Raw genomic sequence first — 17,708 nt, 5'->3', positions numbered from 1 at the left:
ACTGCAAGCTTGCTTCAAAATTTAAATCTAAGGAAGCCATGCTGGATCTTAGCAGTCCTAAATAAGACAAAAATTGAGAATGAAGTGTGCAAATGTTTACCCCACCTCTTGCTTTGCCCCAACTTTTGAGATTGTGAGTCTACAGTCTTATTTTGGAAGGTGCTGATAACCTAATGTTTCTGCTGCAAAAGCCTAGTTGAGCCAACTGCTCTCTCAAGCTAAAATGCAGTGTATGTACTTCATTAAGCATATGCCTATAAAAGTATGGTGTTCATTCTAAGAAAAATATTTGAATCCAGTTTTAACTTTGATTTGGTTGGACAGAAGAGTTATTGTAAGGCTCCTGATATCAGTCTCTATAAGACTTCATGGCCTTTTTTGTTAGAAAATGCCCCCCCTCCCCCTTGTTTCACTCTGCCTCTTTCAGTTGTTTTCTCCCTTCTTGCTTCTGTGCCAGGTAAATTTACTCCCGAGTAAGCTTCCTTTAAAGGAAACTGCAAAGAGGGGAGGGGGGCAACACTCGTGTATTCCCTTAAAAAAAATCAAATCTAGGGCTGCTTTAACTGTGCTTTATAAGAGATCCTCTCCCTATCTTACGAAAACTGTTCACTTCAATCTTCCTTAAATATCATTTCAAACTCACTCAAACTATCTCAAGATCTGCAAAAAGGGTTCTGTGTAAAGTTATGTACTTTTATTTTCCTCTTCCTTAGTACATGATAGGCGCATGGCTTGTGGTCTCTTCCCCAGTTGTGTCTGTGTACATAAGTATGTGTGTGTCTCTCTGGTAGTACAAATCTTGCTATGAACCCTGTATTTTAGGGTTGGACTAGATGACCCCAGGTCCCTTTCAACTTTCCCAATTTGTGGCTGATGAGTTGAAATCCAGCCCAGATTTGCTCTTTGTTTTTAAAGGTGAGAGGTGAATGTGTGTGTTTCTGGTAGTACAAATCTTGCTATGAACCCTGTATTTTAGGGTTGGACTAGATGACCCCAGGTCCCTTTCAACTTTCCCAATTTGTAGCTGATGTGTTGAAATTCAGCCCAAATTTGCTCGTGATGTTTGAAGCAGAACTGGTGATATCAGGCATTTAAGTGATTACAGTGTTTATCATTTTGTCTATTATTTACAAAAATCAGACTTAAAAGTCTACTCAAAGTTTAAGCACATAAAAATTCATATAGTTAAGTAGAATTAGCCTTGACCATGACTGAGAATGTTAAAAAATTAAATAAAAAATCCTATGAATTCTAACTCTCTGGCCATTTTTACTCATAAATAAGAGAGCGGTTGATTGTTCCGCGAATGGCCAGAGGGATATTAGCCCTTTCCTGTACATAAAGGAAGCAGTCTCGTTTGCATGGGCTGAATGGTGAATACTTGAATTGCTGAGTTTCTCTTTTTTGTTTTAAAATCTAACCCTATTTTTAAAATCTACTCCTTACCTGGCCATTTTTACTCATAAATAAGAGAGCGGTTGATTGTTCCGCGAATGACCAGCTAAAATGACCAATAATGATAGCCCTTTCCTGTACATAAAGGAAGCACTCCTTTTGCTGGGGCTGAATGGTGAATACTTGAATTGCTGAGTTTCTCTTTGTTGTTTTAAAATCTAACCCTATTTTTAAAATCTACTCCTTACCTTTCCCTTCCTTATTCTAATTGAGCCAAAAGATGCAACATTTTCAATGGTATAAAAGGTTTGCTGAGACATGAACTCTGCACATGCACAGAGGCTAGATCAGCTTTAAAAAAAAAGAGAGAGAGAGAGAAAGGAGGGGGGAGAGAGAAGGTTTGGAGAGCGTGAAACCTATACAAATTTCCTTATGTAAAACTTGGAACCATTGAGGGAAATCACCCTTAATGTGTTTTGCTCCAGGGCTACTTAAGACAATAGAGTTAAGTACTGGACATGCCAAATTCTTTTCACAGGTAAATATCAAAGCACTCCCACTGTGAGTTCCTCTCTTGAGTAGTTTCCCCCCCCCCATGGGATTTAAATTTTATAACAGTTTTCTTGTGTGTGTGTGTGTGTGTGTGTGTGTATGTGTATATGCCTATACATTTTAGGAACAGCATTTCCTGACAGACCTCTCACATGAAATAATTTTCCTTTTTAACAGAGTGTCCTTTCTTTTCTCCCACAGCACAAATGATAAAGAGGGGATGCAAACAGTGATTTAAATACTCCATAAAAAGTAATTGTATTTCTTTTCTTCCTTCTTCCCTTAAAGCCAAACAGCAACTTTCTTTCTGTTCTGTGAAACAAGTCTGAATCCCTGCTGTATTAGTGACCTCTATCTCTTTGTGCCTTTGACATTTTTTTTTAAGTTACAAATAATCTGTTTTCATTTATTTAATCAGTTTCTCCATGATGTCTATGAAGTTAATCGAACCACAACCAAACATTGTTTGTGGAATGGTACTTGTTTACCTTTGGCCTGAGCATTTCTTACTAATTCTGTCATTTTGGCTAGTGCAAGGTACCTGCACAACTTTAAATTGCCATTCATTTTATTGGTATTAACTCATTTCCCAGTATTCCGCTATTAACATTACAGCTGATGTCACATCAAGAAACACTTTTATTTTCAGTTGGGATGTTAGAATGCCAAAACAGATTACTTCAGGTTACTTATTAATTGTGTGTCTTAGCATTTATTTATTTTTGGTTCCTCATAGCTCATTTTGTGTGTTTGTGTTTTACTTTGGGGGACATGTTCATCACATGTTGAAAGTCAGTCTCATGAAGTTCTTTTATTGGATAGCACATGGTGAATTTTAAGTTTTCCCCATTGTTTTTCCATTTTTTTTCAGTCCAGTAGTAATATGTGTGGTTTTGATAATATCTTTGTACTATTTAATAATAGTTATTTTCTGAATCTGATATCTTTGTGTCAAGTCCATTTTCATCTAACTGGTAATCTAATTTTTTGCTTTCTTTTTATTTTTTAACCTTTGTATTTTTTACAGTTCTCTTTCTATACATGTGGAGTAATTTTTTTATTTTATAATATGAAAAGAACAACAACAACAAAAATTAAGTGAAGGAAAGCAAACAAACTTAGCAGATAATAACAGTAATTATATGGAAATGTGATAATGAATAAAATGTTTAATCCACTACGATTGTTATTATTTGCAGCTTCCCATGGAAACTGGAGGACATCCTTTTTGCCTTTCGCCCCTTTCTTGTCTAACTGTGTTTTTAAGTCACCCCAAAACCCTGCCCCTTACAGGATATCACTTCTACAGATGTGCAATGATGAGCAGCAACAACCCCTCAACTCAGTCAACCCATCACAAGACCAGCAACAACAGAGTTTTCAAAGTGCCCACAGCTATCTCTTTCAAAGGATATAGACTGCCGGGGGGGGGGAGTGGACCTGACAAAGGGGGGAGGAGTTGAATTGCAAGGACATTTTCCCACTTTTGAACCTTAAGACTGTGCTCCAGGATTGAGAAGGTCACAATTGTGTCAAGATATGCAACAGATATTTAATTATTTTGTTTTGTATTATGTGTTATTATGTAAGAATGTTGAAATGTGTCTGACAGTGTGATTTCCACAATGGGGGGCAATTTATTGTGTGTAACTGTTTTATGTTTAATGTCTTATTGCTTACACACCAATGGAGAATTCTCATGCATTTTATACTTTCTAATAGCTCACACTATTGTGTAGTCCAATGTTTAGATCAATTTATAACCACATTGTTCCACCTGGCACTCTGCCAACTTTCCCTATCCATTTTAATATGTGTTAAACCTCGTTTTGCCAATGACAAACTTCTGGATCCATAAAACACCAGGTACATGAAGGTGGATATGCTTTGGTTTAGCAGGAATGATCCCTTATAGAGTTAAATTGACTTATTTGGACAAAGTGCCCCTTTTAAGAATGGTTTTCTTTTAACAGATTGGTTTGAAAAGTTGAGAACCATGGGCACATAAATTCAAATTGGACTCAGTTTGAATTGGGCAAGTGTATCCAGGCTGCAATTAGCTTTTTGGTCCTTAAAGTGCAAGTGAGCAACTTCCCAGGACTACAAGACCAGAGCCTGTAATAATAAGAAGAAATCCCATGGATTTTGGCCAAGGCAAAGACATTTCTCTCAGGACGTGTCCGAAACCTGTGCCAGCTGTGGTGGGTACCAGGCTACATGATAAATATGAAAGCCCTAAGTGGATTCACCAGGGATTGCCACTACTGCGACACCATGCCGATGTGAGACCACAGAAGAGCTGCCTTGACACCTGAGAACACACAAATGGCGGGGGGGGGGGGGGGAAGCAAACTGCACTTTGCAGTCATTAGTGGACCTTCCTGCCTAAATGTAAAGCATAGATCACTATTGAGAAAATATTTCTTCCAAGGTGCTAGAATACCACAAGTAACTGAGCAACAAAGTATTAATTTACGTGATATCCTATGTCTAACTATGTGCACTGTTACACCATTATATTTCTGTGCAAATATCCTTAAAGCAGCATGATATCTAAGTCCCTTTCAGGTTTGCATAAAGCCACACATCCCATTCACCGAGATTTAGGGTGCGGAGAAAAGATTTGCAAGTTCTTACAGAACTTTAATGCAAATCTATCTCCGAATGGGGGACTGTTACGGAAGGGGGGGGGCATGTCTTCTTCACTACAATATATTTGCTCCACTACAATATATTTGCTCAATTTCTCTAGGACTCCATCACCCCTCCCCTGTCCTCCATAATCTCTCAAGTAATCCAGTCAAAATCACTCTGCCAAACCCTTCCTCCAGGCGATGCCAGGTGACAGACTATGCAAACATGGACCATTGCCTTCTCAGGATGTGCTTATCTGCGCATATCTCCAGCTCTCTGCATATTCACCCCTCCCTCCTCCATATGTTAATCTGTGTAATCCAACCTCTTCTTAATGTATTCATGATGTAACTGGGATGTATTTTGCACTGTATTCTGGGATATGGAGGGAAATTTCAAAAGTTCATGTCACCCCTTACTCGGGGTTCAATCTCGCCTTGAACCTGTTGCGCAATAAACTTGGATCTTCTGCAGTTTGCTCCTGCGTCCGGCTGAGCTCATTTTCTTCCGCAGGGACCCACGGACTTAGTCCGATGAGCTGGGTGGCAGAGTAACACTGCACCCAGATTTTTCCGTAACACCAACAAAGGTCCGTATAGTTAAAGCTATGGTTTTCCCAGTAGTGATGTATGGAAGTGAGAGCTGGACCATAAAGAAGGCTGATCGCCGAAGAATGGATGCTTTTGAATTCTGGTGCTGGAGGAGATTCTTGAGAGTCCCATGGACTGCAAGAAGATCAAACCTCTCCATTCTGAAGGAAATCAGCCCTGAGTGCTCCCTGGAAGGACAGATCCTGAAGCTGAGGCTCCAATACTTTGGCCACCTCAGAAGAAGAGAAGACTCCCTGGAAAAGACCCTGATGTTGGGAAAGATGGAGGGCACAAGGAGAAGGGGACGACAGAGGATGAGATGGTGGGACAGTGTTCTCGAAGCTACCAGCATGAGTTTGACCAAACTGCGGGAGGCAGTGGAAGACAGGAGTGCCTGGCGTTCTCTGGTCCAGGGGGTCATGAAGAGTCGGACAGAACTAAACGACTAAACAACAAGTACGTCAGGGGAAATTCGCACAGAACTGCTGGCAAATTTTCCGGGGGATTTTAAAGACTAACACTGCAAATTGTGGCAGAAATGTAGGAAGCTGAATTTAACGTTGGAAACCTGAGGAACTGAGAGGACCAAAACTGGCATTTGTGCCCGTCTTTAGCACTGGCTCTCTCTGCCCCCCCCCCTTGATAGGAAGAGGCTTGAATGTGATGTCTCCCCCGCCTCAGTGAGCCTAAGGAAAACACCCTCCAGAGTCTTGGGGTTGGGTGCCCTCCCTGCCCTTCCGCCTGGGGAAACTGGCAAGTGGGCAGATGGGGGGGGAGGAACAACCCCCCCTTTTCTCCTTGGCTCTCTGTGAGTGTGGGCGAAGCAGGGGTTCCCTCCTTGCCATGCCAACCATTTCCCCACTCAAAGCATCCCCACCACCCACCCATCGGCTCCCCAACCCCCATCAAAGAGCTCATGATGCCCACCCAGCCCACTCACTCATGGCGCTGCGCTGCCCTGGCTCACAGGATCAGGACAGGGGCTGCAGGGATTCCTGGCATGAGATCTCAGCCCCTTCTCCAAACCCCACACACTTTGCAGGCTGCAAAACACCAGATCTCAGTGAGGGAGAGAGGAGAGAGGAGACCCAGCAGATCAGACTCAGTTGGCTGAGGTATATAAGCCGCACAGTTCCACCTTCTCTCCCTCCTTCCTCTTTTCTGCCAGGGGCCTCAGGAGAGTCTCCCCTCCCCTGGGTTACCCAGAGACTTCAGGGCCCCTGAGCATCCAGCTGGTCCTCTCTGAGCCCCCCTGGGCAGAGCCCTCTGCTGCCTCTCCCCACAGACACCAGCCTTTCTCCTCCTTGGCGCCCAAGATCTCTGAGGTCCCCTGGGGGCAAGTGGCCGGCAGATGCTTGAAAAAGGGAGGCTGCTTGAGACAGGAGTTTCCCAGACTTGTGCAGCGACTCGACTGGACTTGGGGGGGTGTCCCATGGTGGGGGAGCCCTGCTGCTGCCCCCAGGGCCTGGAGGGGCATTTCTGGCCATGTTTCCAGAAGCCACCAGGGCTCCACAGTCAGAGGCAGCGATGCTTCTGAATGCCAGGTGCTGGAATTGCAGGAGGAGAGACTTGCTCTGGGGCCCGGATCCTGCGTTTGCACTTCCCCTTGGGGAGAACAGGAGGCTGGACTCATTGGGCCCCCTTTGGCCTGACCCAGCCTGTTCTTATGTTGAGAAAGAGAGAGAGGTTACAGGTAAGGCAGCCGTGTTGGTCTGCCGTAGTCGGAACAAAATTAAAAAAAATCCTTCCAGTGATGGTCTCCAAGGTGTTACTGGAAGGAATTTTTAAATTTTGTTTTGAGAGAGGTTGTCTGTTTGTCTGGACTCTTTAGGACGGGGCGGGTCTGGCTTGAGGAGCGCATGAGGGCCCCCAGGCCCCCCCATGTGGCTCTCCAGACTGTTTTGGGCCAGCCCTGTGGGGCAGGTCCAGGTGGGGTGGAGGCCACGCTTCCCAAGTCCTGGCACCCGGCTGACGGGCCCCTGGAGGACCTGGAGGAGGACTTCTCCTGGGGCTGTGGGTGCAGCAGGAGGGTGTGTGAGTGGAGCAGCCCTGGGTGCCTCTGAGGAGACCTGTTTGTGGGAGATTTGGGAGATATCAGGCAGGAGGCGCCTCCTGGCAGGCGGCTGATAAAGGCGGCCCCTCCTGATAGCTCCGCGGAGGAGACCGCAGCCTCTGGCGCCAGGAGCTTCTGAGGGGGGTGGCATTCGCTGTCTAGGCAAAGGGAACGGGTGGCCCCAGCCGCCTCCCTCGATGGCTTCCTGCTACTACTATTTTCAAAGAACTTTGTGTTGTTGGTCTTTATGTTTTCGGCCATGTGTTCCTCAGAGTCTTTTTGAGCATCCTTTCCCGTCTGCTTGCACTGTTTTATGGCCACATTCTGCGTTCCAGTTTGCTTCTCATATTACATTTTTAAGAGTTTCAGAGTGATTTGCCCCTCTAGGTTTTGACTTTCCAACTTCCTTCTCACCAGCTTTCCTCTTTGGAAATCAAATGTGCCCCTGATGACACTCTATCCAAGACCAAGCCCCCCACATCACCCCTCTTGCCCCACCCAAAAGGAGGCCTCCCGGAGAGCCTCTCTCACCGCTGCCCTCCCCAGACTGGCATTCATGGAAGGGGGGCATCGAAGGCGACCTCCATTACAGCTGTTCCTTGCCACACCCGCTTCCTCCCCATAAATGCCACCTTTCTCTCTCTCTCCCTTCCCCTTCCAGGGGCTGCTGGGGGCCTTCCTCTCACCCCACAGCTCATTCCCTCTCCCTCCCCTTGCACAACTTCTCAAAGGCAGAGACTCTTTCCAAGACCTCCTCTTTATTGATGGAGCTCCTAAAGCTCTCAAGCTCTCCGCTGCTGCTAGAAGTAGTTGATGGGGTCCGTCCTGGTGTGGTTCAGCTCATAACCGTGGAGTGTGAGGTCGCCTGAAAGGTTCTGGAACACACGAAGGTGGGCGTATTTGTCCTCCGCATACCGGACCTGGGAGGAGGAGGAGGAGGAGGAGGGAAGAAGACAGAAAGGGTGTCACCAGCAGAGACAGCCTGACCGATGGTTCCTCTAGAAGCTAGAACTTTGTATGTACAGAAGTGGAAAGAGAAAGGACAACCAACGAAGGAGAAATGGCTTGGGAAACAGATGGAATATTCTGAAATGGTGAGATTTTGTTCTGTGAACCGCCCTGAGACCTCTGGGTATGGTGCAGGATATAAATCCAATAAATAAAAATAATAAACTGCCAAATTAAGAGGACGTAATGACAAAGCGTTTAAGGAGGAATGGGAACCGCTGGTGGATTACCTCTCAAATTATCACCCATTTATGAAGTCATGGGCAGGAATTGAAATATGAGCAGTGACTGAACGCAAGATTGAACGGCAGTGAGGTTTAGATGATAAAAATATTTGTGTTATAAAACAGCTAATAAAAATGAGCAACATCAGGCAAGGAGGGTTGGAAAGTAAAAAAGAAACATGGTAAAGGTAAAGGGACCCCTGGCCATTAGGTCCAGTCGTGGCTGACTCTGGGGTTGTAGCGCTCATCTAGCTTTAGTGGCCGAGGGAGCTGGGGTACAGCTTCCGGGTCATGTGGCCAGCATGACTAAGCCGCTTCTGGCAAACCAGAGCAGTGCACGGAAATGCCGTTTACCTTCCCGCCAGAGCGGTACCTATTGATCTACTTGCACTTTGACGTGCTTTCGAAATGCTAGGTTGGCAGGAGCAGGGACCGAGCAACGGGAGCTCACCACGTCACAGGGATTCAAACCGCTGACCTTCTGATCGGCAAGTCCTAGGCTCTGTGGTTTAACCCACAGCGCCACCTGCTGTGTATATGATGATAAATGCTTTGAAATATTGTTGGAGACTTAATAAAAATGTTGTGTTGTGCTGTGTTGTATATCCATCCGACATCTGTTTAAAAACCTCCAAGGAAGGCGAGGCCATCACTTTCCATGGGAGTCCATTACTGTCAGATGTTTCTTGCCCTCAGAAATTTATTCCTAAGATTTACCATACTCAGATTCTCCTTGGAGAATGTCTCAAAACAGCCTGGTGTCTCTTAGCAGGATGAGAGCAATGCCTGCCACCTGGAGGTCCTTGAAGGAAAAGCTGATATAGAGAGGCAATAAATAAACCAGCCAGGAAAGGGCCACTGACCTTGAGGAAGTAGTTGGTGCCAGCCACCACCTGAGTCCTGAACTCAGTAACCTCAAAGAGGTTGAATGCCTGGTTCACTTTTGCTTCCAGCTGACATTTCACCTGCGGGAAGAAGGCAAAGGCTGATGGTTGTGGCAGCAGGAAGCTGAAAGGGCTGTGAGGGTGGGAGGAGAGAGGCTTGGCTCACTCATGGGGGCCAGAAGAGGCCGCTGGAGGTTCCCTGGGGCAGGCGAGGGGGGAAAAAGCTTTTGGCACCAGCCCCTCCCCACTGGATGCCCTCCTAGGGCTTTGGCCATCCTGGCCGGGAGCTGGTTGGAGTTGTACACTTGGAGAGCACAAGGCCCCCAAAGCCTTTCATAGAATCATCGACTTGTAGAGTTGGAAAGGGGCCCCCAAGGGGCATCTAGTCCAACCCCCTGCTGCAATGCAGGGATCTCAGCTAAAGCATCCGGGACAGAGGGCCACCCAACCTCTGCTTAAAGACCTCCAGGGACGGAGAGTCCGCCATCTCCCCAGGGAGACTGGTCCGCCATCAAACATCTCTTACTGTCAGAAAACCACAATCTCTTTTCTGGTAACTTGAAGCCATTGGTTCAAGTCCTAACCCAGGGGTCAGCAAACTTTTTCAGCAGGGGGCCGGTCCACTACCCCTCAGACCTTGTGGGGGCCAGACTATATTCTGAAGAAGAAAAATGAACTAATTCCTATGCCCCACAAATAACCCAGAGGTGCATTTTAAATAAAAGGACACATTCTACTCATGTAAAAACACACTGATTCCCAGACCGTCCGCGGGCCAGATTTAGAAGGCGATTGGGCCAGATCCGGCCCCCAGGCCTTAGTTTGCCTACCTATGTCCTAACCCCTAAAGCAGGCAAAAACAAACTTGCTCCCTCTTGCATGTGACAGCCCATAGGATATTTGAAGATGGCTACCATATCTTCTCTCAGTCTCCTCTTTTCCAAGCTAAACATACTCAGCTCCTTTGACCGCTCCTCATAAGGCTTGGTTTCCAAACCCTTGATCATCCTGGTCGCCCTCTTCTGCACATGATCCAGCTTCTCAACATGTTTCTTGAATTGTGGTGCCCAGAACTGGACACAATATTCTAGGTGTGGTCTGACCAAGGCAGGATAGAGTGGAACTATGACTTCCCTTGATCTGGACACTAGACTTCTGTGGATGCAGCCTAGAATAGCATTAGCCTTTTTTGCTGCTGCGTCACACTGTGGACTCATGATGAGCTTGTGGTCCACCAAGACCCCTAGAACCTTTTCACATGTACAGCTAGCGTTGACATTTGGGAATCCTTGAGAAACAGGCCTCAACATGGCAGTCATTTCCCAAAGTGAGTCAAGAAAAGCCTCTTAGCGCAACAAGGCTGGAAGCCAGACTTCCCCACCTCTACTCTGTCTGCAGAAGAGGCAGAGCCCCAGAGCCCCTCTCTCTGCCTGGTGGTGGTGGAGGGGGAGAGGAATCTGTGGGGAGAGGGCAGCTCACCTGGTCAGCGATTGCCTGAATCTCAGGAGTGGCCGGTTTGGTGGGGGATAATCCTCCAAGACTCATGGTGGCTCTGAAGGAAGATGTGCAGCAGGTCTGAAGCAAGAGAGCCGAACGAGGGAGGGATGGGGAACACACCTTTTATTCTCAGGCAGCCCCCACCTCTTCTTGGGCAACATCAGGTGCAGAGGTGGCTGACGGCCAAGGCTGGCGTCATGTGGGAAGGAGCATTGCTCATCAAACTCTGGCATGAGGAGACACATCCCACCTCTGACAGAGGAGGGAACTGCTGCTGGCAAGGAGAAGGGGGCTGCCTGGCTGCCTGCTCCCAAATTCCATCGCAACCCCTTGTGAGGCCATAGCAGACCTCAACGGTCGCATTCCCTGGGGAAGAAGGGGCATCACAGTCCTCTGTGCGCCAGGAGCAGTTTAGTCCTGCTGACCACATGACCCAGAAAACTCTCTGTGGACAAACACCAGCTCCCTTAGCCTGAAAGCGAGATGAGCACTGCAACCCCATAGTCGCCTTCAACTGGACCTAACTGTCCAGGGGTCATTTACCTTTACTTTAGTAACTCTCCCAATTATGGCTTGCCTAGAAGAGACCCGGGCACTCCTGAGATGCACAAGGAAGGAAAAACCTGGGGAAACACCCGCTTCCCCGAGGCTAAAACCTGCCAGTCTCGGCCACCCACCTCTTTCCAAGGAACTGTGCATGACTCCTTTTGAGGGAGGGAAAACCTTTGACTCAGCTCTGATGCTTGACATTCCGGTTCCACTCAGCCCAACTATAATGATAATAATTTATTATTTATACCCCGCCCATCTGGCTGGGTTTCCCCAGCCACTCTGGGTGGCCTCCAACAGAACACCAAAATACAATAACCTATTAAACATTAAAAGCTTCCCTAAAGAGGGCTGCCTTCAGATGTCTTCTAAAAGTCTGGTAGTTGTTCTTCTCTTTGACATCTGGTGGAAGGGCGTTCCACAGGGCGGGCGCCACCACCGAGAAGGCCCTCTGCCTGGTTCCCTGTAACTTGCCTTCTCGCAGCAAGGGAACCACCAGAAGGCCCTTGGAGCTGGACCTCTGTGTCTGGGCAGAACGATGGGGGTGGAGATGCTCCTTCAGGTATACTGGACCGAGGCAGTTTAGGGCTTTAAAGGTCAGCACCAACACTTTGAATTGTGCTCGGAAACGTACTGGGAGCCAATGTAGGCCTTTCAAGACCGGTGTTATGTGGTCTTGGCGGCCGCTCCCACTCTGGCTGCCGCATTCTGGATTAGTTGTAGTTTCCGGGTCACCTTAAAAGGTGGCCCCATGTAGAGCGCATTGCATAGAATCATAGAATCATAGAGTTGGAAGATACCACAAGGGCCATCGAGTCCAACCCCCTGCCAAGCAGGAAACACCATCAGAGCACTCCTGACATATGGTTGTCAAGCCTCTGCTTAAAGACCTCCAAAGCAGGAGACTCCACCACACTCCTTGGCAGCAAATTCCACTGTCAAACAGCTCTTACTGTCAGAAAGTTCTTCCTAATGTTTAGGTGGAATCTTCTTTCTTGTAGTTTGGATCCATTGCTCCGTGTCCGCTTCTCTGGAGCAGCAGAAAACAACTTTTCTCCCTCCTCTATGTGACATCCTTTTATATATTTGAACATGGCTATCATATCACCCCTTAACCTCCTCTTCTCCAGGCTAAACATGCCCAGCTCCCTTAGCCGTTCCTCATAAGGCATCGTTTCCAGGCCTTTGACCATTTTGGTTGCCCTCCAACACTTTGAATTGTGCCCAGAAACGTACCAGGAGCCGATGTAGATCTTTCAAGACCGGTGTTATATGGTCTTGGCGGCCGCTCCCAGTCACCAGTCTAGCTGCCACATTCTGCATTAGTTGTAGTTTCCGGGTCACCTTCAAAGGTAGCCCCACGTAGAGAGCATTGCAGTAGTCCAAGTAAGAGATAACTAGAGATAACTAGAAGGGGCATTAATTTAATGATGTGAATGTGATTATTGCGCACCTTGTTGAGCATGCAAATTGTGCAGAACATGTGCATGTTCTGGTAAATACAAGTGGCTGGTGTGGGAGGTGGGGGTGTAGCCTCCTGGATGAGGCCAATGGCCCGCCTAGGCCAGCATCCTGTTCTTCTCACAGCGGCCAACCAGATGGAAACCACCTGCAGGCAGGATCCGAGGGCACAAGAGCAAGTCTCCCTTCCTGTGGCTTCCAGCAGCTGGTCTTCAGAAGCATGGCTGTCTCTGACTGTGGATGGTCACCCTGGTTAATAGCTGCCGATAGCCCTCTCCTCTTCCATGAATTTGTCCAATCCATCTAGGCTGGTGACCATCAGAGGCCAAGACACATTTTGTCCTGAGAAGGCTTCAAGCCTCGTTTTCAAAGCTAGATTACTGGGATCCTTGTTCAGGCACAAAGCAGGAAGTGGAGTTGAGCGAGATGACCCTTGAGGTCCCTTTGAAGTCTACAGTTCTGTTCCATGAAATCTTTGTCTCTCTCTTCCGCAAGGTGGGAGCTTCAGAGTTTCGCTTTTGCCTGCAAGAAGAGCAGCCTGGTCCGTACCTGCTTGGTCTTGGCCCCCTAAATGATGGGGCTGAGCATGGGGGCACCAACAGGTAGAGGATGGAGAGGATGATGTCAGCAAAGAGTAAAGCCCAGAGATGCAGAAACTGAGGGTGATGGTGCTGTGGGAATGACAGGTGCCAAGGGCCTTGCGCTGGGCTGCCTTGGGAGGGCACCACAGTCAGCACCACTCTCTGGGCCAGCACCAGAGGGGAGTGAGGATGGCTCCGTACCTGAGTGGGGTGCTGATGGCCACGTGGTGGTCGAAGACCATGGCTAGCTGGACACCCGACTCTGTGGCCATTAAGGTGTGCAGGAAGAACGTCTGGGCCAGGCAGACTTCAGGCTGGTCTCCCTGGTGCCGAGGCAGAAGATGCCCAGCAGCTTGGGCATTGTGAGGGTTTGATTAGCTGCTTGTGCGTGAAAACGTGCTCCCTCAGAGTTTGTGCGACCCCACAAACCTCCGTGTGTGACGGAGCTCCTCAGACATGTCTGCTCTAGTCACTAGTAGAGTCCGACAGTGGCTGTCTGCGGAAGCGTTTCCAGCAAAGAAGTTCCTTAACGGAAACGCGTCTCCTGGACTCACGGCGTGACAGTTTCCTGCGAGGTGTGGGTCTGCCTATGGGAGACTCCGATACCTCCCCACTGTTCTCGCTGGAAGCCTCCCTGAGCCCTCCCTCCTGCTCGCATTCCCTCAGAGACCCACTCCTCCCCCTGCTGGTCCCTGCTTCAGCAGTTGAGTCTCTTTCATCCTGCCTGAGTCCCTCCACCACCTGATGCTCTGATGGCAGTTCCCTGACATCCACCTCCCCTCCAGGGCCCCCCTCACCCCCTCCCAATTCCTCCCCCCTGGGAGGTGAAGGGCTAAAACCCCGAAACGAATCTTCCTCATCTTCTGACGTCTCGAACAATTCTCTCCATCGATCGTCGTCCTGGCCAGCTGAATCCTCTTCCTCTTCAGAATCTGGGAACCCCTCCAACTCCTCTTCCTCGTCGGTGGTGGCAAAGTATTCCCTTCGGAACCTCGCTACCGGCTGAGGTTTACGTGGGAACCTCTGATGAAAAGTCTCTATTAAAACCTCGTCATTGACATCCTCTGCCCTAACCCAGGTGTTTTCCGACTCCGGTTCCCCTTCCCACATTACCAAATACTCTACTTGATCTCCCTTCCACCTGGAATCGAGGATCTCCGCTACATGGTAGCTGTGTTCCTTCTCCTCCATTGCTGGTCCCCTAGTGACCCTCCCCTCACTGTCTCCTCTATACGGTGACAGCAACGACCTGTGAAAAACTGGGTGCAGCTTCATGTGGTTCGGTAACCGGAGCCTGAAAGCCACTGGATTGACCTGCTGTATGACTTCAAACGGACCCAGCCTTTTGGGTCTTAATTTCTTACAACCTCCTTTGAATGGCAACCCTTGGGTTGACAGCCACACCTGGTCCCCCACCCTGATGCTTTCACCTTCCCTTCTGTTTTTGTCTGCCTGCCTCTTATATTCCTCCTTAGCCCTGTTTAAATTGAGTTGGAGCTGGCGATGGATCGCTTCCATTTCTTCCACGAACTGTTCTGCAGCTGGAACGCTCCAGTTCTCCCCCTCCCCCCCTGGGAAGGCTCTGGGATGGCACCCGTGATTAGCCAAAAAGGGGCTCATCCCCGTGGACACGTTCTCTGCATTGTTGTAGGCAAATTCTGCCAACGCCAACTTCTCCACCCAATCATTCTCTCTGTCATTAACATAACACCTCAAATATTGTTGGAGAACCCCATTTGCTCTTTCCGCCTGCCCGTTGGTTTCAGGATGACGGGCCGTCGAGAAATTAACCTCTACATGCAGTAAGCTCATGAGCTTCCTCCAGAACCTGGAAGTAAATTGTTTCCCTCGGTCTGAAACCACCCTCAAGGGGGCGCCATGCAACCTAAACACATTCTCTACAAACAATTTGGCGGTTTCTTCTGCTGTAACCGCATGTGAGCAGGCTATGAAGTGGGCCATTTTAGTTAACAGGTCTACTACAACCATGATGGCTGTTTTCCCTCTAGACCTTGGCAGATCAGTCATGAAATCTATTGCCACTGCTTCCCACGGTCTCTCAGGTGTGGGCAGTGGTTCTAATAAACCAGCCGGCGCCCGCCTCTCCCCCTTGGCTCTTTGGCATTGTTCACACCCTCTCACATACTCCCGCACATCTTCCCTGACCTTGGGCCACCAAAATTCCCTGGTAACCAGCCACATGGTTTTGTGTTGCCCAAAGTGCCCTGCTGTGGGGCTATCGTGCAGCTGCTTGAGTACCTTCTCCCTCAATTCCCCTTCAGGTATATATAACGCTCCCTTATAATACAATGCCCCATTTCTCTCCTCAAAACCACCGGATTTGTCTTCCTCCCCTCTGAGATCCCTGAGTTTCCCCTGGGCGTATGCATCCTGCACCGTACCCTCTACCAATTCCCTTTGCCCCACCAAAGTCGCCCCACACACCCAGCGGTCCTCTGGAATGATATGGGTTTCTTCGGGTGCTCCCTCCCCCTCCAAATATTCAGGTTTGCGTGAGAGAGCGTCCGCCCTAACATTCTCTGGGCCTGGCACATAACAAATCTCAAAGTTAAATTTGGAGAACTCTTGGGCCCATCTCAACTGCCTTTGGTTGAGCACTCGCGCCGTTCTCCAGTACTCTAGATTTTTATGGTCCGTGCACACTTGCACTTTATGTTGTGCACCAACTAGCAGATGCCTCCATCTCCGGAACGCCTCATGAATAGCAAGCAGTTCTCGGTCGTACACCGTGTAGTTCCTCTCGGATTTGTTCAGCTTCCGCGAGAAGAAGGCACACGGACGCCACTCTGACTCCTCCTTCCCCGGCTGCAGAAGAAGCACCGCCCCTATGGCTCTGTCAGATGCGTCTGTTTCAACCCTTAGCTTCTTTCGTAAATCCACATGCAGAAGTTGTTCTTCAGAGGCGAAGGCCCTTTTCAGTTCCTCAAACGCTCGCTCCGCCTCCGCCGTCCATACAAACTTCTTTTTACTGCTGAGACAGTCAGTGATGGGCGCCGTCAGATGGGCGAAGTTGCGGATGAACTTACGATAAAAGTTTCCAAACCCTAGGAACCTCTGCACATCCTTCTTGGTTTTGGGTGTTTTCCATTCCAGCACTGCCTGTACCTTGCCGGGATCCATGGCCAATCCCTTGTCTGACAGGCGGTACCCCAGGAATTCCACCTCCTTGGTATGGAACCGACACTTCTCCAGTTTGACCCACAGCCTGTTGGCTTGCAGTCTGCTCAACACTTCTCTGACGTCTCTCACATGTTGCTCCTCATTCTCAGAATACACCAACACATCATCTAGAAAGGCAACGCAATTCTTGTAGAGCAAAGGGCCCAGCACGTGGTTCATAAAAGATTGAAAACACGCGGAGCCTGCTTGTAATCCAAATGGCATAACGAGGTATTCAAACGCCCCCAAAGGGGTAAACATGGTGGTTTTCCATTCATCCCCTTTCCTTATGCGTATCAGGTTGTACGCCCCCCTTAGATCCAGCTTTGTGAAAATCTTTCCCTTCCTCACCCTGGTCAAAATATCATCAATTCTGGGCATAGGGAACGCCACCGGTTCAGTCACTGCATTCAGCCGCCTAAAATCACATACAAGTCTCGGCTTGTCCGCATTTTTTTTGTCCACAAAGAACACTGGGCTCCCCCCTGCTGCTTTGGACTCTCTGATGAAGCCTCTCTTCAGGTTCTTGTCAATGAACCCTCGCAACTCCTGCATTTCCCTGTCTGACATGGCATACAACTTGCCCACGGGAAGCTGTGCTCCTGGGAGTAAATTGATCTGACAATCAAAGGGTCTATGAGGTGGTAGTTGGTCAGCTTCCTTCTCGCTGAACACGTCGCTGAGATCTGCATACTGTGGTGGTACCTTCACCTTCTCCATTACTTCAGTCCCTGCTAGGGTGGCTTGGGCCCCTGCTGAACCCTTCTCCCCTTTGCAGTGTTCTAGGCAATGTGCTGAACCAAAGGACACCACTCTTTGATGCCAGCCAACCAGCGGATCATGTAGAGCTAGCCAGCTCATTCCCAAAATAATGGGAGCGCCTCCCAGGGTGGCCACATTAAACGCTATCAGTTCTGTGTGCCTTGCCACCCTCATTATCATTGGGACAGTCTGCAAGCGGACTCCTCCTCCCAACAACTCCCTGCCATCAATCGTGGTCACCTGCAGGGGGTTGCTTAAAGGGATGGTCTGTATCTGGTGTTCAGCAGCAAACTCCTTGCTCATAAAATTGCAGGAGCTGCCTGAGTCCAATAGCGCCT

At 48.6% G+C, this 17,708-nt stretch overlaps 1 protein-coding gene across 1 annotated transcript; it reads right to left on the bottom strand.

Annotated features, from left to right (window-relative positions):
- Positions 1-7,962: 7,962 nt before the first annotated feature.
- On the bottom strand, positions 7,963-10,977 carry LOC310705390 (cystatin-A-like). Its single transcript, XM_083500088.1, has 3 exons — positions 10,820-10,977; positions 9,320-9,421; positions 7,963-8,144 (listed from the first exon to the last, which is right to left on the bottom strand). The coding sequence occupies exons 1-3, from the start codon at positions 10,883-10,885 to the stop codon at positions 8,025-8,027; spliced, it is 288 nt and encodes a 95-aa protein (XP_083356214.1). The 5' UTR covers positions 10,886-10,977; the 3' UTR covers positions 7,963-8,024.
- Positions 10,978-17,708: the final 6,731 nt, after the last annotated feature.

Source organism: Podarcis liolepis (assembly GCF_965112155.1).
Source record: "Podarcis liolepis genome assembly, chromosome: 4".
Taxonomy (NCBI): Eukaryota; Metazoa; Chordata; class Lepidosauria; order Squamata; family Lacertidae; genus Podarcis; species Podarcis liolepis.
Note: the sequence above shows the minus strand (reverse complement) of the source record. Positions and strands in the feature narration are given on the sequence as shown.